General features: G+C 40.1%; 1 protein-coding gene across 1 annotated transcript in view; it reads right to left on the reverse strand.

The window, feature by feature from the left end:
• THSD7B (thrombospondin type 1 domain containing 7B) overlaps positions 1-27344 on the reverse strand; it is a 270835-nt gene that overhangs the window by 93403 nt on the left and 150088 nt on the right. Inside the window, exons 12-13 of the mRNA XM_059820303.1 lie at positions 10172-10366; positions 5707-5970 (exon numbers count right to left, since the gene is read on the reverse strand). Coding sequence (XP_059676286.1) covers positions 5707-5970; positions 10172-10366 — 459 coding nt within the window. The remainder of the gene's footprint in view (positions 1-5706; positions 5971-10171; positions 10367-27344) is intronic.

A 27344-nucleotide genomic window follows, 5' to 3' on the forward strand; every position in this document is an offset into this window, starting at 1 on the left:
GTCAAAGGTGACAGTGAGGCTTTCAAGAGTCCCGAAGTGGGAACGTGAGGGTAGGACAGCCCCGTCTGCAGCTGGCAACACCTTTCGGCCACCCATGATCCAAACTCAGGCTGAATTGCCATGCCAGGGGATGGGACAGGCAGAAAATAAGGTGAATTTTTAGCTTAAACTTCTTCCTCAAGTAGTCTTCGAAAAACTTTGACCTGGCAAATAATAGTCATTTTTCTGTATAATAAGAAGGCCACAGAGAGATGTACTACAGAGACACATAGGGGAAATCACAGAGAGAAACAAGAGTACTGTAATATTTAATTAAACCCAAATGCCAAAAGAAGGGTAGGGTAGTCTGAACACGGGGTCTAGATGTCATCATTATCCAACAGTGCCAAGTCCACCCACTACTCCCACACTTTTAGGGAGGAGGAGGCATCCCGAGCTGTCATGTATGGGGTCTGGAGCTGGGAAGAGGACAACCTAGGCAGGGTTCTCCATTTTCCTTGCAAAAGCAATGAGGCTGTCAAGAACAAGGCCTCCAGAAATGAGGCCTCATCTGTAAGATGATTGTGGGATGCTGTTTATGAAAGTACAGAAACCACCTAAAATTAAAACTCATTGGATTCTGGAGTTACTGGTTTGTGCTAAAAAATGAAATTTCAATTTACAATTTCATTTAGAATGAAATTCAATGCTTAAGAATAGTTTCAAAAACATAGGTGAAAGTTTCTCTTTCTGAAGATTTTCAAAACAAAATCAGAGCTTGCAGCAACAATTTCATTCTTCAAAATAAAATTTACCAGATATGGAAAAATGTATACTCCAGTAAATGCCAGAATAGATACACTTTCAAAAATAAACAGGCATGTATTCAATATAGCTGTTTTTTTCCAAATTGCTACCTTGTAGAAAAGGTAAGTTTTGCTATCAGTCCACCATAAACTTGGCTCACATTTCTTTAGCCTATTAAGCTCTGCTTATAGCTTTCTGACATACACAAATACAATTTTGCAGAGAGATTATTAAAATCTAGTGATTAAAAGCTACCTGAAAAAAGCTCATTTTCTCCTAAAATGACAGTGTGGGGATTCACACACCGCAGGGTTTCAGAGCAGGTCCTTGTGTTAACTCACAGGTAGGTCATGCAATGTCTATCAAGCCGGTGGCCAGGATTTTCATGTAAGGGAGCATAAACCCCGGAGGAATGCCCCGGGTAGAAATACAGCACTATTCTGGGCTGACCTTTCAGAAAATCAAATTTCATGAGAGTTGATACTACCTGGTTTTCAGCAGGAGGAGTTGAAATTCCTGATCCGTGACCTTTGCATACTGTCCTAAATCTCTCAACACTGGGGACACGGCTCATCAGGACAGAAGCAGCGGTGTCACTGCTGGCACACGCTGCCCTGATGTGCATTGGAGCAGGGACCATCCCTCCAGCAACCACAAAACCTATGAGTTTTGATGTCACCAACATTTTTAACTCCTCCTGGTGCATCTGTTTGCTAATCCCACACATTTGGGATTGAAGATGACATTTTCAAGGAGCGACCTTGCCAGCAGCGTTCCCAATAGCAGCGTTATGTCGACGTGGCTGGGAGGAACCGAGCGACACCCCTGCATCAGCAGGTGCCGGGGAACCCTCTGAGCAACCCCTGCCCTCTCGGATTTGTCCACCCGCAACTAAACCACCTACAACAAAACACTGCACTGTTGAGAATAAGGAGGTATATGAGCATCCCTGCCGTGCCCTTCATAAGTTTAGAGATAATTAAAGCTTTTTAAGGTGACTGTAGGTTGAAGCTAACCGCTCTGTGATTCAAAGCTAGGATCTATTTGTCTGTTGTGTCTTTCTTCCAGGTTCCTGTTGTTGCGAGCACAGAAGAATTTGAATAGTGTCAGTGCTCTTCATAAATTCCTACTTTCCATAAATTGCCCATCGGATCAAAAGCAGAACCTCTGTGCAAGAGCACAAAAATCTCCAGCCTTTGATTTGGAACAGATGAGGCACCCTGTGTTCCTCCAAGATTAAAAAAACCCCTGTTGGCACAGCACACAAGAAAGAGAGGCAAAGGAACTACATGAAATAATTCAAAACAAAGCAGGTGGAAATTCAAAAATAGTACGAGGAACTCAGATGGCTGATTGAGAAGCGGATGAACTGCAATTAAGAGGACAATTTCATGTCCAAAGAGGATGCTCCAAACACCAGCCAGAGAATGGAGACCCTCTGGACTAGCAGTGAGCCGAATGCAGTATAATCCAATCTTCTAATTGGAGGACAAATTGAGGCAAATTATCAATTACATTTTTGAAATATAGTTAGAGATAGTTACCTCTATCCATAATTTCGTACGTGCATTTCCAAATCAAAGGAAGGAAAAGAAGAGTGAACCAAATCCAGGAAAAATTTGGAAACTGCAGTTCCCTCATTTCTTGAGGTTATTGAATGGGCCATCAAGGAAAATGATGACACCAGTAAAATAAAGCAGTACACTAATCACAAAAGGCAGTCATGAAAAAAAAGCTAAGGTGTGCTTTTTCTGGACGTCAGAGAAAAGGTTCGGCATAGAAAGAAATAAAATTCAGAAAAGTCTGGGATTTGTATTTTTAAGCTTGGCATATCTAATGATCATGAGCTAACCCACGATTAAATTGCAGTGAGGACAGGTAAATTAGTCAAGGTGTGACCTGTGTACCCATTGCAGTTGACCCAAAGTGTCAGAGAAGCTGTGCTCTGCTGTGCTGGGTCAGGGCAGAAGTTTACACAGAAGTTTTACACAAAACTCAGTGTAAGATCAAGGCCTCAGACCCTGAGCCCCTCTGAGCAGTGATTAATTTCTACTTTAGACTCAAACTCACGGTACCTTCCCTTGATAACTACGATACATTCACATAGTAAGTCACATTGACACAGGTGAACTAAATCCTACTGAAGTGGTGAGTTCAACAGCCAGGTTTCAGTCAGGGGAAGTGAAAATCACTGCTGCGAGAAGGCAGGAGCCCAAAGTTTGCTCTCTAGAAAAGCTACAAACTGACATATTCTATTCTAGTCTATTCTATACCATTTTTATGATCTTACACCTTGTACTCATGGCATTATCAAGTCCGGGACAAACTGAAATGTACTTCTAAGGCAAAGTTTGCATCCTTACATCTGTCTTTCTACCCTTTGTTAAAGTTCTTCAGAAGGACCCAGCAAAGAACCAAGGTCTAAGTCTTACAACCTCTCATTTTTGTCCTGGTTCAAGGGAAAGGAAGACCACTGTCCTGCAAAAGGAAAAGAGCAGGAAGCAAAGAGAATTCAGAAGACCTGAAAGAAAGAGAAGAGGAACATGCTTACCCCTACAGCTCATAAAGCAAGAACAATGCCTAGATATCACAGTGATTGGCATCCAATTTATAAGGCGATGGCTTAATTAGCCATAAATATGGTCAGCTAGCAAATGTTAAAAGGTCACCTGATACTAATTGTGAACAAGACAAACTGAGCTGCTTAAAAAAAACCTGTCATGAATAATTTCTCAGGGCTTAGCAATTCTGCATGCCTCTGTAATTTGCTCTTCTCTATTATGGTTGAATAACATTCTGCTAATTATTAATTGGATAATGATTTGTTTCTATCACTAATTCAATAATGTGTTCCGAAGTGCATTTTGAAGACTCCCAGCTCTAGAGACCATAAATACCGGGTTTATCTTCACTTAACTGCTCTGGTTGGAAGGCAGGTCCCAAGTGATGGAAGTGGAGCCTATGGAGCTTTCTGCCCACTTTTGGGCACTCCACTCCAAGTCAGCAAAATATCCATGTCCTCTGAAGACCGAGGCAACATTGCTCCCCTGCTCGCCTTGTAGGGAACAGAAGGTAGCAATTAGGAGCTTATACATGCTGGATATTAAACAGGGGTCTGGCTGGAGATGAAAAACTTGCCCTCTGGGGAACTCTTAGGGGTATCCAGAAGGTGGAAACATCTTACCCCTCCTATACCTCCCACTTCCACACCTAAGGGTCTTCAGAGCACTCTGTAAATAGACTGTAGGAGGAAAGGCATACGATAGGGTGCTGCTGTACCGGACTGACCACCCCTGTAGCCCCTGACATGGACCCTGCGCCAGGGTCGTGTTGCAATCATTTCTGCTCAGATAAAAAGCTGAAGACAAGAAAGCCAACAATAACCGCCTTGAGCTACCGCTCCCTACTACCTCCCTAAAAGAAGCCGGACTATTAAAAATGTCACATAAATATCACCGACAGAAAACAGGCTTCAAGGTTATTCAGAAAAGCCCCACGCATAGACAACCTCCTCTTTTTAACAGTGATAAAAACCCTGAGTTTTTCAAAAGAGCAAGTCACGGCACAGGCAAACCCACCTTTCAAAACCCAGCAGCTCCCTTTTTGCAGAAGAAAAGGTAATGTTGTGGGGGAAAGGTATAGCATTCCTCCTTCATGGGCCACAGAGGCATAATCAATTGGTACAACAGCACATTGTTGAAACACAAACCACGGAAAGCTGCTTTATGAATCCGTGCAGCCAGCTGGAACAGCCATCAACAGCTGCGAAAGGAATTCACTCCAGGACTGAATCACTTCATTAGGGTGGGTTTTTTTCCTTTTATTACATGTGGCTCAGGCTGCTGATCCTCATCCTGAAGACCCTCCACAGAGCAGCCCCACTTCTTTCTCTGCTCCCTTATATCCTCAGGAACATTAATGGTTCCCGTTGTATTACTTAGTCTCCTCCTGAGACATCATTTCTCCCTCTCCCATCATATAGCTCACCAGCAATCTTGCAACCTACCACATCACACTGCGTAGTGTCCTAAGCTTTTTGACTCTAGGTCAGAGAGCATTAGTGGTCTGGGGGCAGCATGGGCACAGAAATTGCCCCTAAGATAAGGGCTTTTGTCTGTAAATTATTTAGTGTAATGATTGCGATGAACTGCAAATCATAGAAACTGGGAGAAAATATCTGGATGGAATGACATTTCCTGCTTGTCCTACTTCTAATTCTGCCCTATTTCTGTTTGATACAGGCTACTTGATTATATGTGAAATATAAGTGGACAGAACCACTTGCCCCAGTAAGCAGTGACACTGGAATATACACGTATCAGTTTGAGCTTGAGACTGGCACAAAATTGCAAGGATGAGACCACTGGCTGCTGAAGTCATGTCTACTTGGCATGAGTGACAGCAGGTGACATCACAGGGTTTTTGTAATTAGACATGATTGTCTCAAGAAAATTCCTGATTCCTTCATTGAAAACAACCGTACGAACCTCCAGATTTAGTGAAAAGGAATAAAAAATTATAAACAAGTAAAAGCTGAAGTAGGAAAGATCTTCAAACAAAATGCTGATAGAAATACAGCTTCTCCTTCTCCTAAGTTTATACTTTTACGGGATTTTAATACAAATAAAAGGAATCCACCTGGTATTCTGACAGCGTAGCCAACTTTAGCCCTCTTCTACGTCATTTCCACTGTAGAAATGCTAGCAGACCCTTATACTGAGGAAAACCTCAGTATTAAGAGCGATAAGAAGATATTAGAAGAACAGTGTTCAACACTCACGCCAACCTTGTGAAAGCTGTTTAATCCAGCAAGTGAACAGGTACAGACCTGTGATAGGCTCCAAAACGAACCACTGAGTGGATAACTCTGCTCAGCACCAGGGCTATTTAGACGTGTTGTGCGCATTTGTATCTCCTTACCCGAACTGCTACAGCGGGATGGTTCCACGAGTCTGCCGGTCTTATCGTAACAGGCAATAGCTCGCAGCCGTACACCCTCGCCACACTCCTTGGCATCTCCGTGGGACCGCGTTCCCAACTGCGGCTCAGATGTGCCTCCTCCGATAATGCAGTCAGACCAATTTCCGTGGGGCTGGGAGGTAAACACCTCGCAGGGGCACAGCTCCGTTTCAACTTGAGGATAAACTTCTGTGTTCTGGCATTTGTCTCGCTTTCTGCTTCGCCCTGTTCCAACCACAGAAATCTGTTCGTTAGCTTAACATCTGCTACTTTTGATAACACGTCATATTATTTATACTTGCATGAATTCAACACATTAGAACCAAGACAATCTGAATGCTAATACCCAGGAATTTTTCCGAAGCATCTATTAGCTGCTGCCAGTGCTCTGGAGTGCAAGGACAACGTATTTATCTCCAGGGGCAACTGGAGAACTTGGAAATACCATTTTGATAGGTAGGGCAAGCAGCAAAATGCAAAGTCTTACTCTAGGAATGGTCTGCCCAGAAAATGCTTTGTAATTTTATATAATATCATTTTTCTCTAATTATCTGATGAAAATAAATTGATTGTTTTGCCTCTATTTGCTCACAATCAATGGTTGCCAGGACAACTTCCAGAGGACTCTACATTAGCCACAACTTCCTCCTTGAGGCTACTTTACAAATTAGTTAAAGATGCACTCTGCACACAAACCGTGCTTTGAAGAAAACAGAGAAGATAATCCTCAGTAAATTATCAGGGCTGGAAAGCATTTCAATGGTTATATTTGGTTTAATGTTTTCTTTTGCTCTATTCCTTCAACCGGTTTTAAAAGAAGGCTCTTCCAGTAGCTTCAGGAAGCAGCAGCGTTCAAATAAACCTGCCACTGCACTCTCCGTGCCCTGTTCCTGGAGGACTTCTAGGTGGGAGAAGAGGTCCCTGGTACGAGAAAAGATAATGTAAAGAAGAAAATTCATGCTCCCTGCATCCCTACAACTGCTCAAGGGAATAAAGGTCTGTATACAGCCTCTAAAGAGAAAATCAATGCTTTTCTTGGCATGGGTTAGCCAACACGACATGGAGCAATCTTTGTGCTGGCTGAGCTCAGGAACGTCTTTGCATTGGGCATCTGCGCAGAAGGAGAAAATTCATCTTCACTAACAAACCGCATCTGTATCGCATCCTCAAAATGTTCCTTGGGGATCTCGGACACATTACAAATACTTCTGCAAAAAGCTTTTAAAGCTTTGATCCCAAAAGAAATGTTTTCTCTTGTTTTTCTCTTGTGTTGCACACAAATAAGATCCTAAAAACAAAAAATAAGTTACATAACCCAACAACCCTCTTTCTAGTCTGGAACCAAAAGCCATTTTACCACACGTCAGCAGGAACACAAGCTGGCTGTCATCAATACCTGTCTGCATACAAACATTTTCCTCCAAAGAGAAGGGCACCAATTGCAGACCCTTAATATTGCTGTCCTTGAAGCCCCAGTTCTTTCAAAATTATATTTCCAGAGCTCTGGGGAATGTAAAATTTGCCAGCACAAAGGGATAACAAACACAATGAAATCAAATAGTGCCGGCATCTTTTTATTTTTGTGTGTGTATTTATACATTTATGAGCAAATTCAAGTAAGGTGTAAGAGGTACAACTCCACACACTTCAAGGAAAGCCTTTTAAAAGGCTTTAAATAGTTCAGAAGCTCTCTAGTGTCATTTCCAGCTTTTTATGTTTGACAAGCTGCAGAAGCCACAATATATCAGTATATATGTACAGCTGTATGTTCTGCATTGTATTAGTAAATATGGGAATTTGGGACTTGCCCATGTTTTGCCATTATTACATGAAGCACATCAGACAGAGGTAAGGGTGCTAATAATCCCACACTTATACAACACTTTTTTTCCAACTTGCCCTGCCATCTGTTTTGTAGACATCTTCCCTCTAATGAAGTTCCTACGAAAGCCCTGTTTTGAGGGCAAAAGTGACATTCACCCCATACTGCTCACAAAGAAGTAGTTAGTGATGGTGATATTTTTATCATCTTCACAGACTGCTTTAGAAATTGCTATTAGAAATACCACTGCAAAAATTTTCAAGGACATAAATCCTTCAATTAAATAGTATTTTTTTAAAATTAGATTTCTGAACACTAACAAATATTACATACTTTAAATATTATCAGGTAGTATATGCTATACATAAAAATTATATGAAATGTTAAAAATATACCTTTCTACAGAAAATGCATTGTATCAATAGCACAATGAATTAACTGACTGCATTAATTAACTAGAGACTTACCTAAAAACTGTGTTTTCATTATAATGACTTTGAATTTTGATATGTTCTGTAATAAGTCTTTTGCTTCTTAAGTAACGACTAATTTTATATGTAGAGTCTATGATTACTTACAAAGTAAAATGAATAATACTATTAAAAACTGAGTGGGAGGCAAGCAAATACTTAGCAAACAATTAGCAGATTCTCACTAATGACATTGTTAATGAACTCTTATAATAAAGCCGAAGCATTCACTTGAGCATAGACATACACTGTGTTGAACAAGGAGGTACAATTCATGCACGCTTACAAAAAGGTGAAATAAAAACAGATAAAGGAGTTTTAACAGCAACTTCCCAAACAGCACTTCCCTTAAATCTTTGGACTGAGTTTGCATGGATGAAATTTCTTCAAGGCCAGCTCCAATTTTCCTGAAGTTTTATGCAAAGACAGGTCAGCATTAATCTCATCAACTTCTCCTTTCGAACTCGGGCAAAACCAAACCCGATGGCTGATGTGGTCCTCCCTTGCCGCTCTCTGTGCTGTTGTGCTGTCCCCACCCCAGCACCACCCGCTGCATGTTCCTCACTTGCTTTTCAGGACGCCTTTGCTGGGAGCGGGCTGAGACCAGGAGCTCCTTCCCGGTGGGAGGAAGGGAACCCAGCAAGGTCGTATGGGAGAGACTGGTGGTGTTTGGTCACAAATGCAGTGCGGGTGAGGAGATCAGCCATCAAAACCTGAATATCAAAAACCATTTTTGGTCCACTTACTTGAATGGATCTATGTCTGATGTAGAAGGGAGTAAGAAAGGGGATAGGTAGGACCATACTGTTTTGTAACTTGCACTCATGTTCATAAAGAAGATTCAGATTTAAAACTACCTGGAAGCAAGTATTCACTTATTTCTTACAGTATCATATTTTCTAGAAGATGAGGCACCTAATGTTTTGACAGGGATAGAGGATTGATAGGGATAGAGGCATTTATACAGAGAACATTTTAAAATATGCTCTTTGGCAGAAATAGTAGGGCATATAATAATGATTTTTATGTAAAAGAGAAATCTTTATCCTTTAATGAGCCATACTCACAAATGGCAGCTTGAAGCCATTATGTCTGTATACTGTAATTGTTAGTTACTAAAAACTTGGATCATTAACAGTAACAAACTGAGTAACAAGAGAGCCATGCAGCCAGGTACAAGTGAGTCTAGAAGAAAGGAGCAGTGGTAGCCACCATACTTTGCTGCCATTCAGTTCCCAGGCATTATCGCAGCAGATATTTTTACAGCAATGTTAGTATTTTACTCCATAGTAGAAGTCTTTGAAGTCTCACCTCTGTTAACGGCGCAAACTCAAGACAGCTACACCATAGCTCTCAAACACAACACAGAAATATGAAAAGATGTGAGTGTTCAGGGTAACAATAACAGCAGATTTATTGTAAACCTTCTGAAAACGATATAATTAATTTTGATTTGATTTAGCGGGGGGTGGGGTGGGGTGGGGGGTCAGGCAGGGGAGAAAGACAACTCCTAACAAAACAAGCAGTGCCAAACTATTAATCTTATAGAGTTTTAAAGCTTTTCAGTTTGGTCAGCATTCAAATAACATAATAACAAACCACAACAGCAAGTATGGGAGACTGCTCCATGAAATGGTTTGAGCTAGAGTGTTTAATGAATACCTATAAAAGATCAAACAAAACTATTTTAACAATACTGTTTTTTTCCTTTATTCATGGTATTAATTTGCCCTGTTGAACTACTGGATACTGCTGAGCACAAAACTCCCAGATTTCAACTTCATCCAGATTTCACAGTCTTAAACAGAAAAACACACTGATTTTTATTCTTGTAGACGCATTTGCTGCATGATTCCCAGAATAACAGGTCAGATAAACTTGCACAATGCATAGTCACTGTTTTATTTGGTTTACATCCAAAAATGGCTTTCCAACACCTAGTTGTTCTGTAATACTCTTATCCTGAAACGCATGTGCATAAAGCAGGCAATGATCAGTATCAGATCAAAAAAATCACTTAAGGATGATCCCTATTCTGTCTAGACTTTCCCAAAACCCCAACATCAGTCCACCAACATCTGAGAAACATTATTCACAAGTATCACCATCAGATAAATACTATAAAAGATTATACCTGTGAGTGACCGTCTCCTACTTCTAGTTGATTCACAGTCAAAGGAGCATGCTGTAAATTTAGACCAGGGGGTAAATGTGCAGTCATCTTTGCAGGGAACGAGACACTCCTGCACAAGAGACGGCATAGGTCCTGCCCACCGCATGCAGTCACCGACATCTGCAGAGTCGTTGTACTCCGACAAGCATGTAACAGCTGAAAAGTAAAGGTACGGAAATCTTTATATTGTTATATACATCGTATTATACTCTATGCAGTCAGTACTTGTGTTCTGTGCAAGTTTCACTCTTCTGGGTTAATAGGGTAAAGCTGATTTAGTTTCAGGTCATTATTCATGCATCACTCAAAGACGTGCTAGAAGCTTCACAAAACCATAAAGACACATTCTTTTTTGAGCAGTTTGTTATCTAAATGATGATATAAATTCAATATTGTCAAGGAGGCCATCATTTTAAGGGTTGGGGCAACAGTTTAACCAATGATACATTGTATGACCAAACAAGAAGAGATATAATACTGCAGCTATGTGCCATAAAGCATACTCCGTCGAGGCCAGGATTCCCAGGCTGTGATGCACACACTACCCTCAGAACTCAAACTGCTTCTAAGTGGGGAAAAAAAAAATTGAAAATATAAAAGAAAGCTTCCTTCTCCAAAACTGCCATCTTTTCCATATTTCAGATAAAGGGAACAACTGTCTGAGCAGCTTTCCCATACAGAGTGGTGACCTCTGCTCTGCCTGGGCAGCAGATGCTACAGCTAAATGCTTCTTGCAGCAAGGTGTAACCACCACGTCTGCCCCCTCCAAACCGAGTTCCCTAAACATTGTGCTACTCCTCATGCTCTCCCTCTCTCTGGCCATATGAACTTTTGAGTCTCTTGCATAAATGGAGATGTTTAGGAGGAAGGGCACGAGCGTTCAGCCTGCAGCCATGATAGAAAGGGGCTGCAGCCCCTCCACTTTACTAGAAGCCTGCTTTTAGGGTGCACGATAGCTTGCTATAAGAGCACTACTGTCTGGATCCATTAGCAGAAAAAGCACAAAACACAGCTGCTCTGTAGGTCTTGGCTGAAGACGGTGTCACTCTGCCGAGCTCCATCCGACCTGAAGTGCCTTCGCACACGGGCAGAGGCAGAGCCCCTGCGCACGTACCGAGCTTTACCTTCACACACAGCACTATCAAGGCTGCAGCCCGCATTCAAATGCGATGCATTTCTCTGGTCCCCTGCCCAAAGCTTTACCAGGTCTCTAAGACTGGGCCATGGCAATAGGAAACAACAGGCACAGGGCCAGGCTGGGGCTGAGGTCTCTGAATTTGGACACAGATGCCTTTGGGGTCAGGCAAGAGTCAAAGGGGGTTTGTAAGAGCACAGCCCAAGACTTAGATGCACACATTTCCCCCCAATTTTATTTTAGGTCGATGCCCTTCAACACCCCTGTCCTTTTTTGGACTGTAATGATTAATTTTTCAGGGTGGATAATGGTACTGTATAGCCATGATGGAGGACAAAAGTATTAATATTCCTGAGTCACAGGAAGCCTATAATAAAACTTGATGAAGTTTCAGTGAATTAATAATAAGTAATTATAATAAATAAAAATAGCCTGCACATCATGGAGTCTTTCATTTCATTAATAATAATTAATTCTCACAAAATCTCCAAGATTATAGGCTATTTATATCCTACATGGTAGGTTAACCAAAGCAAAGATAGGTCGTGACTTGATTAAAGTAATAAAGTCAGGGACAGAGTTAGGGATTGAATTTGGCCCCAAGAGTTTAGTCATGTCAGGCTCTGTGACTTCAGGCAAGTCCACACATTGTATCGTAAAGCTACAGAAGATGAAATGATTTAATCCAGATTTTATTATTTAACTTTAACAACCTGTGATATTATTTCATGGAGATTCCTAAATAATTCAAATTTTTGAGGCTGCATATATTTTTCCTTGTTGCCAGCACTTAATGTAACCAGGAGTGTGTGAAGAAAAAGGGAAAAATAACTCTCTGTTTTCTTATAGTTAAAGGATTTACTGGGGGGTAACTTTGCAATGAATACACATGATTTTTGGTTTTTACCTACAGTACTGTGTGGGAGAAAGGGATGGGTTGGCAACTACCTGGAAATAAAAAAAAAAAATCTTACTAAAATGTAATTAGATTTCTAAGGAAAAAATAAGCATTTTGAAGAGCGTGTAAAAGGCAAGCAATTGTTAAAACTCTCTTTAGACTTAGCATATTAATAACTACCTCTAAATTGCTGATCCTTGCCTTTCACTTTCAATCTTTGTGACCTTTCCTATCTCTCACCTCTGGCAGTCAGAAACTCGGAGATATTCCCCTTCTCAATTACGAGAGCACGAGGACAGAGGTCACCACTCTGTATGGGAAAGCGGGGTAATTGCCCTCTTCAGAAAGGTTAACCAAGTAATACCCTGCGATGCCCAAGGTCTGTGTAGCCTCATTACCTTGAGCAAGGAGACCAAAGATTTGGCAACACAAACGTGTCCACGTGGCCAAGAGTATGCAAACCATCTTCTCAGCATCACTACAACCACTAGCGTCTGCAGGGAAGTGAACAACAACATATGCTGCCAGCCCCATGAAGCAATATTTGCAATTGCATAATAAAACGGTCATGTTGCAATGTTTATTACCATCCGACACAATACCACAATTCATTCCTTACATTTATTAATGGCAACAGAAGTAATGGAACCTCTAAGTATCGATGTTAAAGCAGACGCTCCATGCTGCAATGAGTTATTATTTAATGGCCCAATCTTCTGCACAAATGTCCTTAATTTTAAGCACACAAATAATTCACTGAGTTCACTGAGGCTATTTAGATGCTAAAAGTAATGGATATATAAGGACACATGAGATCAGGGCAAATATTTGACAGAGATCATGGAGCTTAAAGAAATTAGTGGCAGTAGTAAACAAGGATAGAGGAAAGCTAAATTAAACCAACAAATATTACAGTGGATTATACACGTATAAGCATGGAGACACGAAGGAGTTGAAAAGAAGAAAATATAATGGGTAGTCTAGTAGGAGACATCTTCAGATGTACCACAGAGAAGCATGAGTGAGGAAGAGAGGAATGAGGCTGATGTTACTGGCAGCAAGAATGGGAAACAAAAGGAAGTGGAAAATGAAAGCAGGTAGACTTCAAAGCCATAGCAAACAATTTTAAATTAATACATATGACAGCAAAGACTTAAAAGACTGAAGGAAGGTGCAATGACTTGGTCAGAATGTCATCAAAGAGAGTTCCTGAGTAAATCTGGGGAGAACAGAGCGAGACCATGGGAGTTTTAGGAAGACCTAAAGGAAAAGTGGAGGAGGATCTCCTGTGAGGTGATTAGGGACAGGCAGGCGGTTGAAAATATGGAATTGCTTCTCTTCTCTACTTTAGGAATTTTTGTAAGTGCAGAACCTGGTAATTCAAACAGGTTATTCCTGACAGAGCAACAAAGCTTGATTGTCAGCAAGGAGAGAAGGCAGCGGCCGAAGAGCAAGGAATCCAACAAGTTTTTTTTGTTGCCTAAAATACTACCTAAAGAGCAAACATTCTGCTTGCTTCCCACTCACCTGGACTTCTGCATTTACCAGTGCCAACGGTGTTATTACTAAGCTGGTGGGCCCAGATGAGCACCTCCCTTGGTGACCCAGCTGGCAGCTGGGTCACTTTGCCGGGACAGCAGGCACTTCTTGTTTTACATGCAGAAAATAAAATGCCAGCCATGAATATCTGGTACCCTTCCCCACCAAAAACCCACACCTCCTTGGATTGGCCTGGGCAGTACGATGCATTTCAGTCATGTTAGGAGGCAATTCATTTCCACTCAAGAGTCTGCAAACGTCTTCAAAGACGATGCCAATGCACGACTTCTTCAGTTCAAGCTGAATTATATTCAGAAGCCTGAGCTTAATGGGCCTGATCTTTACAGCGTGTCAGTCATAAGAAATGGCAGGATTTCTGCTACATGCTTACAACTCTGCTTGCGGTGAGCAGCATGAACTGCTCAAATAAATTAAATAATAAACCAAAAGCCCATTAGGGCATTTTAATGGATTGAGAAGGACCAGACAGGAAGCAGCAGAGCTGCCAGATCCACTCCAGTAGTTCATTCAGAAACCAGTCACCTCATTTCTGCCTGCTGCAAACTTACTTCCCAGTTAAGTTAGCTTTAACTTTTAAGAGAAAAATATTTTCAAATACAGGCACTTCTGGGACAAATTTGTTTTCAGCGGACCTTCAGGAAAGTTAGGAAAATTATTTATCCTCAGTGGTCTCAAACTACTGATTGGTTTGGCTCATGTGTGGTTTATGTTGCATAAAAAAATATTTCCCTGTAATCCTCAGTTCTGTCACAATGGTTTTAAATAAACTCATACCGCAAAGCCATTTCTGCTATGTCAACTTCTCTTTTTTTTTTTTAAGTGGGATACCACTGCAGGGCAAACGCAGTCCATTTGCAGCCCTATGCACTGAGAAAAAAAAAAGAATCACATAGTAATGATAAATCCCTCCTAGACATAATGTGTGATTTCTACCGTCTCTACAGCATTTGAAATGGACACAAACATATGAATAGAAATAGCTAATAACAGGACACTGCCAGATAAAGGGTTTTGAATTATAATATTGATTCCCACAAAGAGGGGAAATGCAGGATTTCCTTTTGAACTCCCGCTATTCTTTCTTATTACCACCAGTCAACGCCACCAAACTGGAATTAAACACTTGGGGCCAAGCTGCAAAATGACAATTTAATGCAGATCTGTTTATATAAAACAACGGCCGGCACAAAAAAAAAGTACACCTTCTCTCATAACAATAAAAACAAGATCATGAATTAAATTGAAAGGTAACCATGTTTAAAATGCTAAAAGAAAATATCTTTTTTCAGGGCAGGGCTGGAATTCTTTAACAGACAGTGTGAATACACCCATTAAGGTGCCGACAAAAGTTAGCAATTAATGTGAGCAATGAAAATAGCTGCAAATGCAACCGCTTTGCTTAAAGGCATAAGTCAAGTGTTAAATGTACAGCTCGGGGAGGAAATTTCCCTTTCTGCTGGCAGGGGGTCCCCTCGGGATACTGAAGAAGGACTGCTAACGGGATATTCAGTACAACTGTCTCTGTCGTCTTCTTTTATACTTACACCCACAAGAGTATGTTTGTATGCCATCATCTTAGCATATGGCATGAGGAAGCATATGGAAGCTGTATTCTTTAACTACATTTATCTTAAATTAAAAGTAAATAGCAGACACCACTTCTATAAACTTTTACGTGGTGCAATGAAATGTTTGCATGCTGTCAAATTGCAGAGGCACTGAATGCATCCTTAGATGACGTTACAGCACCACCAAAGCAGCACGTCAGCATCAAACCGGGGGGACTCAAGTGCTCTCAGCAGGCACACACCTCACTTAACAGCACTACAGACAGTCCTAACAAAAGGAGTGTGTTGAGGAAGAAATATTATAGGCATAGCATTGCATCCAATAAGGAAAGATAACATAAATATCGTTCCTCTTAAGTAAAAATCCAATTACAGACAGTCTTGGTAATCATATTAATTTACCAAAGTTATAATCAATTCTCCCTTACAAATGCATTTCACCAGTTTCCAAAGGGTAAAAACCTGAAGAGTGAGAATATCAAGTACCAACCAGTAAAATTATATTGTACCATGGCACTTCGATCTGGGAAACCTAAATTAGTGGTTTCAAAACTCTGGAATTAAATACCATTAGAACATCTGAAAACAATGACTGATAATTCCAGGAAGGTACACTTGGGCAAAACACTAAAACTAAAGCTATGTGGTAGAGTAAATCAAATGGCTGGACTTAGTACAGGAACAACGGGATGACCTATGAGGCTAGACAAGAGGTGTAGACACGATGATGTAATAATCTTCTCCGGCTTCAAATTCTAAGAATGTGTGAAAAATCAAAGCCAGCATGTAAAGTCAACAGAATTATTTTAATGTAGCTGTTTACCTTGCCATTGTTCAGAAGAGTTCTCATTTTGTGTTGCATAATTATTCTCAATATCCCTCAATGTAAGAAGACAACATATCATTTCTTACATGTGTCGCTAATGATAAGTGAAAAAAGAGTTCAGGGATAATACTTTAGAGAGAAAGAAGAAAATAACTTTAAGTATCCAGACTTGCTGACTATAAGCATAGTCTCATAACTCATGATGACCTCATTTATTTTCTATACTGATACTCCTTCATACTGATAATGAGTTTCTCCAAAATCCCAGGTGGAACTTTATGCTATTCTCGGCTTGTCAACGCAACCCCTAATTACAGAAGGAGACCAGAAGCAGACATAATAGAAGACATAAGATAAGGCTTTGCTGGGACTCAGGTGTAAGTCTAAGGCCCTGATTCTGTAAGGACAAAAGTATACGCTTAAGCTCACCACTGTGACCCCCTCCCCCTTGGATGCAGCAGCTCTCCCTGCAATGAAGTGAAGTGCATCCAAAGTTTGGACTTACAGAAGCAAACCACAAGATAACCATTAAAAATAAGTCCGAGGAGAAGAACAAATGATGCCAGAAAGGACATTGCAGACACAAATCTAGTAAAAATAACTGAGGAAGAGCTGGAACAACTCGTTATGCAGCGGGGAAACTGGCTCTGAGATCACCAGTTTCCCATTTTGTAATTATTAATGATATTGACAGTAGTGCTAAAGGGCTAACAAATGCCACCGAGCAAACTGAGTGCTGAATAAACACAGACCCCAACCAAGGTGCACCATAAACAAACAAGAAGAGCCTGAGATGAGGTTGGGAAGCAATAAAGATGGTAAATATCAACTGAAAAGATAAAGGAAAGCAAGTGAAATGATTTGCATGAAAAGGGGTCAGGGAAGAATTGGGTTTAAAAGTTGGGTACAGAGCACTAGCATGGAGAAGAGACTGTTACAGAGGAAAGGGGAGAAGTTTAGCATAGAATTAGAAGGGAAGGAAAAAAAGCACGCAAAACCATGAAGACCCCTCTCAAGTTAAAGGTCCATGTTTTAGCTGCTCTTTGGGTTGGTTTCTCCCTGCAGCCTTCCCACGATAAGACATGTACGTGGGGAAAAAGACAGGTCAATCTAGGTACAGGAGCCTCAGAAGAAGAGAAGCCCCAGCTGCAGCTTCCTTGGGGCCAGCGTGGTGGGAGGTCACCTCCAGCGCAGCCACAGCTGTGCCCCTGCCTGAGCAGCTGTCCCCACATGCATGTGTCTGACCCAACCGTAGAGTTCCCCTGGGGCTACGTGTCATCGGCATTCACCAGATGGAACGGGATAAAGAGGCCTGTACACAAGGCCTGCACACCAGAGGCGCACGTCCCTCCCTCACCTTTCACTCTTCGTGGCTCAGAGCCCCTCAGCTAACACTGCAGAGCAAGCAGGAGGACGGAGCAGTTTGTCTGAAAGGGATTACATATGTCCAGGGCTGCATATTAGAACCAGCAAAATCAGTGCAGGCTGACTTCTGTCGTCTAATGTCTTACACTGGGCTCACCTCTGTTCCATTTTAAAATAACTTCTTAGAGTACAATTTTTCTTTGATACTTATGGTTGAGGTCATCAATTATTTGGTTGGGAATGTATGATTTACATCACTGAAAAAATTGAGCTGTACATGTCGATTTTGCCAAGCTATGCGACTTGATGTTTTAATTCTTCCTTGTCTGTGAACCAAGACTGCCCACTGTTTAAGGAGAAGTAGGAGAGAAATACATTCCTATAAAGCCCATTCCTCCTCCCACCCACACAGTGAATGCAGAACACGGGATTGATACATTAATGTCTAGCACCATTTTCATTTTAATACAAGTGTTTTCTTATGGCAAGTGGTTCGCACTCTGCCTGGCTAGAAAAACAAAATAATATGATTTTTTAATGTTTCAGATTTACTTTGGCTAGTGAATAACCGCACTCTGAGTGCTTCTACATTATGCAATCAGTCTAAGGAATCTTTCACAATTTTTCCCTTTTTTCCTAACTTTATTATAGGTTTTGAATTGCTTTTACTTTCGTTTTCTATTAAAAAGAAAATCAATGCAAGTGCATTAGATGATTAATGATAGAAATTATGCTTCTGCTCCTTTCAGAGAACATAACGAAATACAAAAATATGCTTCCTTTTTTCCTCTTTCTGTGGCCCACAATTACTAAAATTACTTGAGTTCTATTTATTTGTAGCACCTATCATCAAGTTATATGTAAGATGAATTATTTATTGCACAACTTGAAAATAAAACTAAGACATCCTGTTATATACACACACACATTGAAAACACAGTAAGTAAAGAGAATCAAACATGCCAAATAACACAACGTTTACAGTGCTTCTTGTAACTCAAGTTGGAAAATCACTTACTTGACTAAGAAAGCACTGACTTTCTTTTGAAAGCTCTGCCTCAGTTATATACTTACAGGCCAGTGTTTTTAGTGATACCTTGATAAACTTCAAATCTCATGCAGCCTGTTTTATTCCAGCCAGGTCGGTTTTGGTAGCTCCCCATGGTAGCTCAACACTGCAGCCAACTCACATGGCAAAGCCAACCGTAGGAAGGTCTCAGAAGACAGCCCTGTAAACTTGTCGAGCCAAATGTACATTTCAATCTGAATTTTTTTGGTATTGGGTTTGACAAAATTACCCACCTGTATCGTCTTTCAGATAACTGGGCATTAGAAAACATTACATTACGTTGGTTTAGGAAAATACATTTGAAAATCTTGCTCTGGAAGGCAGGCACTCTGCCATTTCACTCCATCTGTCCCTTTACAGTGAAGAGCAGATACTAAATCCAGAACATAACACTAACACACTGACATACTTACAACTCCCCCAACATTACACTTAAAACATTATGGTCCAAGGTAACACCTCAAGATTTTAATCTACCCTTCCTCCTCAGCTCCCCACTCCCCAGCTCTGGCTCTTCTCATTTTGGCATTCAACACTCCTTGCCGCTCTTGGCCGGCCAGGGCCCAGCAACTAAGTCACTGCGGACACAGGATATATGGGCCCTTCGACAACTTTTCAACTCATCCTGATGCCTCCCGCTCCCACCTGCTGGTGCTCCTCCTCCCCCAGTTAATTCTGTTGTCAACCCAAACCCCATCCCACCAGGCATGCTCCAAGCCCAAGTGAGACAGCCCAAATTAACCTGTCATTGCATAGGTCTCCTCATTATAGAAAGGGGTTGCGTGGATTTGCATTAGGGTGAATTCATTCCATTTTCTCCAAAATTCGTATTTGCTCGCTGCCTGGCCACATGGTTAACATTTAAGGGAGAATAAACAAGGTTGTCTGAAATTATCAATTCCTGCCTGACAGTACTGCCCACATAATGCTGCCTATACCATTGTCCCTCAGTAAAGATATGTGGATTTGGACTGGTATAAAATAAGACCAGAATGTGGTCTCTTCTATGTATTTTTATTTTTAATTAACCATGCTTTTCCAGAATTCAGACAATCCTAGTGTTTTACAGCATACAGACTTGTCATCTTTATCAAAATCCAAACCTGCAATTCAGAAAGCAGTAACATGGAAATGTGGAAACTCCCTCATCACTTTCTATATTCCACTCATAGAAACTGCTGTTAAATTTTTCTGAAGTACCAATGGATTCTGCAGATATGGTCTTGCATAAAACTTTCCACTTCAACTATCACTTTTCTACAGTAAAGAACAGATAAGAATACTAAATGCTTTGAGGTCTGAAGCCTGGCTACTCATCTCCAGCCCAAAACTGATAAAACAACTAAATCTACTTTGTCCGAAGCTAATAAAAATGCATACTCAAGTAATTCATGCTATCTGAATTAAGTATCTTTCAGCCGTCACACAATATTGTCTACCTCGTGAGACAAAATAGAGATACTGCACTTGAGTTTGAAGGGTCAGCACAGTCTAAGCACAGGAAAGACACCGTACTTAGATTAAAGGTGAGAGAAGCAGAAAGAGATTGTGAAAAATTTCCCACGCACAACCTTGAGAAACCAAATGTTTGGGGCCTTTCAGAAGATTTGCCCAGGGGGAATCCTCAGTACGCAGATTTGAATCCCAGTAAGAGCAAAGTCACTCTCTGGTGTGTGGGAGTTCCATAGATGTATACATAATGTATAAGTTATACATACAGAAAGGCTTTTTATATTTCTTCCTAAACATTCCTAGTGTGCGGGGAAAAAAACTGTTTTACAGAAACCCTACCTCAGGGCATCCTTTCTTTAGCAGAAAAAAAAAAAAGACAAACAAAACCAAAAAAACCCAAATTCCCGAGAAGAGACTAACAGTCCAAGATACTGAAGGATATATTTCTATACAGTGCATAAAAAAGACTCTGAATCCCGTAAGTATAAGAACTGGTATTTCCCCTGGGTCATGTTAAATGAACTTTTTTGTGTGAGCGAAGGAGTTCCGATAGGTTTGCCTCTTAAGGAAAGATGAGTGCAATTATTTTTATTATTCTTTTGTTGTTCAGACCATTCTCACTGCTAGTACGTTCCTTTTTACTCTACTTTTGAAGCTAACAGATCTAAAGGGATTATTCGCTTTCCCCTTACAGTCTCTTAAAAACAAGGTAGAAGATCAGAGAAGATGCAAAGGGAGATACCTTACAGTACGCTACATTTTTCTTATGACGATCTTCTCTTCCTTTCTTACAGGCAAAAAAAAAGAGAAACATTTCTTATTCAGCTGCTGCTACTCTTCCTAAATTTGAACCAAATTGTTATAATTGAGTGGGGATTATAAAGCAGATTGTACTCCTCTGAAACAATGGGAAGACTCCCATCTATTTCAATAGGAAAAGAACAGATCCTATTATACTTTCTTTTTAATATCTATGAATGAAGCATTTGTTTGCAACCATTTGTTTCTAAAGCAATTACACAATCCAAACACTGATTGATTACTCTAGGATCGTTCATGTATAACAGATACAGTATTTGGACACAAAAAGTTCTCTATCGTGATTTCTTTACCATTGGTTAGGATCATATCATTTATGGTTTGTTTAACTGAAAAAACAATCAAATGCAATAAAAACAAATTAATACAACAGAAAGTAAATTGCATCAGAACTAGAAATGCTTTCCTGCTGGAAGATTATTCGTATTTTCAGCTGTTCTTCATATGCTTCATTCGAGCTAACCCCGGGGTAGAGCTGACTGGGACACTAAGCTACATTTTCTTAGATTACAGTCTTTCTGTATAAACTCTTTTAATCTTGGCTATAATAAATCACCAGTTCGATTCTCATCTTATTCCCTCTTCTCACCTATGAAATTTTGTTCATCTTTGCTGGAGCTCAGAGCGGTTTCTCCCATGAAATTGCTCTGTGTGTGAATCTTCCTTGATGCAGAAGGTTGCTGTCAACTGTCATTACAAGATCAGACAACATCACACTTAAAGTGAGGAGCACTTAAAGGAGGGGAAGGTCATCTTTGGAAAGAAAATTTTGCAGAAGTGGTTTATGTTTATTTATTCTGACTTCTTAAAAAATATTCTTAAAAAAAAAAAGGGAAATAAGAGCCCATGAAAACATAGAGAAGAGACAGCAACCTGATGGCACCTCTGGGGGAGGTGGCTGTTCATATTCTGCCAGTGCCGTGATAGTGGACCCACCACTCACTTCTATAAATCCTTTGCATTCCTCTCCTGGCTCATTTGAAAGTGGTTGAGCCACAAGTAGGTATCTTCAGCTTCCTCCTCCTGGAAGAGCAGAAATATCCTCCACACCCCGGAGAAGCCCTCAGCGTCCACACACAGGTTCAGGACCTACACTCACCCCCGGAGAGGCAGGCCCGTGCCAGCCATGGAGGGCGTCATTAAGGAGCGCATCAGTGACTCAGACCTGAGGCTGCCTCAGTGACACGAAGCCCAGAGGAACATCTGCCCCTTTCTTCCCTGGAGAGGGAAGAAAGACTATGGCCAATTATGCCCAGCACAACCATTTCCCTTAAAACCAGAGAACGTAATCAGAGGGACTTCCAAAATGTCCCTAAGTGATAATTAATTCTTCCATTTTAGAATAAGTTATTTAGGAAATAAAATTCAAAGCAAAACCAGCTCAATACTTTGAAAATCCATCAAGATTCACGTCACATTTCCTTTTCAAAAGAGAGAACTGACATTTGGAATTTTAAGTGTGTATTTCAAAGAAACAGTAAATAGCAGTTTTTTGATTCCTCAGAAGCCCAAAGGAAAGGGAACTTTCCATACAAATGTGCTGGACTTGGGAAACTAACTCTTGCTGTTGCTCTAATGAAAGTATAAATATAGCACACCACGAATTCATAGTAATTTGTTTCTATGAGCAAGTTTGACATAGCATGGCCAAATAAATTAAGATTGTATGGCTGCGCAGAACTGTGAGATTCTCTAAAATACTGCATTGGTATTTTGCCTTTTCTAGACCATTCACCGTGTCAGACCTTTGTCTCAATTTCTCTTTAAACCTTTGTCTTGTCCTGTTTGAAGACCTACGCTCCAGGGTTATATCTTATCAGTTAATTAACTTTTAGAATGGAAACACTGCAAAAATGACTACATAAACTTTTGCTCACATGTATCAAAGCCAATGTCAACCAATGTGGTTCCTGTGTACCTAATCCAGGAGACTTATAATGAAATCTCATCTTCCATTTACAGCCTGAGGCAAAAGTAGGTCTTGCAGAGAGATGTGTGAAGTGTCGAGGTTTAGTAGAGCAATAACATTGCTCAACAGCTTAAATACTGGTCTAGCTACTAAACTTTATGCCATGAGGTTCTGGCATTACGTTATCAAATACCAAGATTTCATCCACGGTTTTACTTACTCAGAATAATGCAAAATTCATTTCAGAAAAAAAAAAAATAGCAACCAAAATTATTTTTTTTCCCCACAAAAAGCCCTAGAAGGTAATGCTACTCTTCAGTGGATCAAGGCAACACTAATGGGGAAGTATGGGGAGGGGTGGGATGGGGTGTGTAACGTATCAGTTCTTCACTGTAAACTAATGAACAATTTAGCAACAAAATACTAGAAGCAATGAAAACCATCACTTTCATTCAGGCTCTGTAAGGTCACTGCCAACAAGGGATAAAGAAGAAACCAATTAAGCTGGAAAATCGGAATCAACAAATAAGGAAGGATCCTGAGAAGCAACTTCAATTTTTATTTTTCTGGCTCTTCACCCAACATCAGCAGATCTCATTGATGTGTATTTAAAAAAAATTTAAAAAAAAAAAATCTGGTAAGAGGGAATGGGACAAGAGCCAGTGTTTGAAAATTACTTTGCCCATGGTTCAAAATGACAATGGAAGACCCATCACAGAAAAAGAATAAAGAATTTGAATGGGAATTGGAGCCTGAGAGGATGCTGCGAGGGCTGGAAGAGCCCCACAGCCCCTCACCCAGCTCTGAGCACACCTCAGGATCAGGCTCCTGAGCTCCTAACTCCGGTCATTTCAGAAAAGCTATGCGATACGGCATCAAGATCAGTACAGCCAAACTGAGAGGAACCCATGACTGGACTCAAAGCAGAGGTTGGCTCCCGCAGGCGCATCACCAGGCAGCGAAAGGCAAGGGCAGAAATGGGAAAGAAGCTGGGAAGTTTGTGCTGGGACAGCTCGGAGAGCTCAGCTCTGCACAAAGGACAGGGAAAACTCCTTGGGAAAAGCGGTCCTTGAAAGGAATCGCACTAAAGGAATGAAGGTCAAGTATGAATTTTATTTTATATTTTATCTTTGAAAAATAGCAGTGGTTTTTAGTAATAGAGGGAGAAAAATCTATACATAAGCAGCCAAGTGCAACACCAGTCATCCTTATTAGAGAGTTCAATAAAAAGCAATGTGTCCTGTAGTTGAAATACTCCACAAAGGGTTTTGATTGCTGAATGTACCAATTTTATCAGATAACAAGCGAGCAGAAGTTTAAGTCATGTCAGGAATTAAGGCAGAAAAACTAGGATCCCACAAGCGCATGAAGGCAGGCAGAGGTCCCCCTGGCAGCGGCAGGCCAGCAGCCTGCTCCCATCCCTCTCATCCCAAGATCCGTACACAGTGCCAAAGGACGTAAAGAAGGATGTAAACTTACGAAAATTCCCCTGAAGGTGATGCCAGCCCCATATGGGACTTTTCCTCCAGCTTTACTACACAGGCCCATAGCCTTACGGATTTCTGTTGAAGCCAGGTCACCCACAGTTCATGGAAAAGGGCTTCCCCAGTGCTGGCTCTTCTTCAAACGATGGCCCAAATACCATGATAATCTGGCTGTTCACCTTTTCTTATACCCACAAGGAACAGGGCAGAATGTATATTCATTGCTAGGCATAAGAAGCATGTGTTTGTTAGGTTTTGGGGTTTTTTTGGGGAAGGTGAGGGTTGAAGTTGAATTGTTTTGAGTCGATCGGGTGTATAACCATGCCAAAGTTATTCTCTGCACAATCTGCAGGTCGCACAACTGTTCATCAAAATGTTAAAAAGCAATGCTCATTTTCACAGTTAGATGTCCTATTAAAAAACCAAAACACACACACACACAAAACCCACTTTAACATCCATGCACAAATTCTCTTAAAACTTAATCTCCTCCAGGAGCACACAGTCTGTGATTCTCTTGGCAACACAGAAGTAGTAAGAAAGCCTTAAAAACCCACCTTAGAAATAACCTTCAAATTTGGAATATAAACTTCAGGAAGCACAGAAAGATTTCTCACAGCAGGTCAAAAGTCAAACAAAGACTTTTGTTCAAAAGTGAAAAAATTAACTATATTTTTCAATTGTGTAATGTTAAATTACAAGCAGAACCTGAAGTTACTGGAAACATTAAGAGGTTACAAAGACTGTAACTTTTGGCAACACTTAATAAAACAATTAAAACCTCATAATCCTAAAGAATTTTTTTTTTATGTTTTAGTAATATGACATACAAGAATATCAAACCAAAATTAATTCACAAATTGAAATGGATTTCTGGGAAATTTCTCTCATTACATTGTACATTAGCTACAGTTTGTATAATCAAAAGCAAAGATGTTTTCCAGTCCTTTAATCGAATTAAACTAAATGGCATCAGTCTTCCACATCAAGATAGTCCCTTTCCTGACATTTGTTCTATGAAAAAATTATAAATATGGGGGAAAAAAAGGTGGATTTCTGCGTAAAATATGCCCTTCTTCCCCAGCTCTCTCCAAGGAACGGATCCCACAGAAAACACAAGGTATTTGTGCTTTCAGAAAACTTGAAGATAATTTACTTGATTATTTTACATAGGCATCACACTTCTACCTAAATACTTACATAAAATCCATTCCTTGTAGGTTTATATGCATATATATACACACCTGTTATAAATTACTGCCATTCCTGAATTTTTAATTTTTTTTTTTAAGTGCAGGGTTAAATCTATATAGATTTATTAAGAAACTTTCTCAAGGAAGTTTCACTAGAAACAGTTTTTAAAAGTCAATAAAACTTCTTATCCTTTAGTTTCAATAAAATGCAAGAGAACATACTGTAGATTTAGATTACCATATCAGTACTTTTGATTTACTCACATTTTCAACGAGAAGACAGGCAATTCCCATATATAACTTTATTCCAAAGCTGTGACCTTGACTTATACCAAAAGTTCACTTGCAGGGATATTGTTTTTGAGGCAAGATGAAGGAAGAAAGGAGTTCTCACAGATAAGATAATGAACTGTCAAATGCAGTTTATGAAATACTACTGTTTCAAATAGATGCTCTGATTTAATATGTGTTGACGGTCGATTCAAAAATTATGACTAGGTCATTATGTGGTACACAGACTACAAAGCTTGAATTACTTGTTTATCTCATAAAGCATTAGGCGTGTGAACCAAAGACACCCCCACAGCCTTCCGCGTAGAGATCAAAAGTAACAGAATAATACCAAATTAAATATCAGATATTGAAGATGTATGATTAACAATGTACTCAAAATTGTAATTTGTCAAAAGGTAAAGCAAAAAGTATTGAAAAGTACTACTGGTAAAGTTACTGATTACCCCAAGATAAAAAAAATAAGTTGTTCTCTAGTTGTTGAAAATAATAACGGAATGCACAAAATGGCTATTTTAACTATTAACCCACTGTCCTAAGTTCTCATACAACTGTAAAAATACAGCGAAGCTTAAAAAAACCCACCCCAAGCCACAAGATTGTCTCCTGGGTGTGATGAGAGTTGTGTACCCATATAAAGATAGAAAATAACCTTTTTTTTTCCCTCTACTCAACTTAATAAATGCAGCAAGTTTTTTCTAATAAAAAGAAAAAAAAGATGAGCTGCCAATACTGATGTGTCTGCTATCAATAAATGAGACATCTTGATGAGACTACAAGGTTTTCCAGTTCAGTACACACACAAAAAAAAGCTGAGATTCATACGATGCTTTGCACAGATTCTTGTATTGTACGTTGTCCAAGATAACAGAAGCTCATTTCACACTGCTATATAAAATTATTCTAAAAAAAATAAGTGTATACTGGAGGTAGGGACACAGGTTACATTTAAGTTAGAAGACACGAGATTGACAGTCCTCTCCCAGCAAAAGAATGAGCAAAGATTGTGAAGAAGTGAGGAAAAGCTTAACTCTTCAATGTTTCAAATGCTTATCTACCTTTCTATCATATACATTTAAAATGTAGTTTAATATACTTTCCATTATGATTACAGTGGGACTCTTCAGTAACAACCCCAAACAAACATGTTATACATAATCACCTCCCAAAATCAAATTATCCTTTATCTACACAAAATCTGCTACACCCACAAAAACATTGACTAAATATCAAACAACAGCCACCTGCTGTCAATATTAAACTATTCTTTTCAGAGTAACTTACATAAGGAAATAAAGAAATGGGACCTGATTTTTCTCCTCCACAAAAAGGCTGCCTAACGTACCTTACCCCAGCACTGCCGGAAGCGGTGCCCAATGATGCACCCACATCACTCGCCCGAGCCGTGACGGCTGCTCCGTCATCTGTACATTGTATTTTAGCTAAGATAACTGAGGTTTCACAATAAGGCTATATTTACTCAACAAAGCCTTAAAAACAAGACTAAAAATGTTTACACAGTTATCACATTAACATGTTTTTTGAGTGAAACCCTGTTGTAGCCA

The sequence above is a fragment of the Gavia stellata genome, chromosome 8 (assembly GCF_030936135.1).
Source record: "Gavia stellata isolate bGavSte3 chromosome 8, bGavSte3.hap2, whole genome shotgun sequence".
In the NCBI taxonomy this organism is placed as follows: domain Eukaryota; kingdom Metazoa; phylum Chordata; class Aves; order Gaviiformes; family Gaviidae; genus Gavia; species Gavia stellata.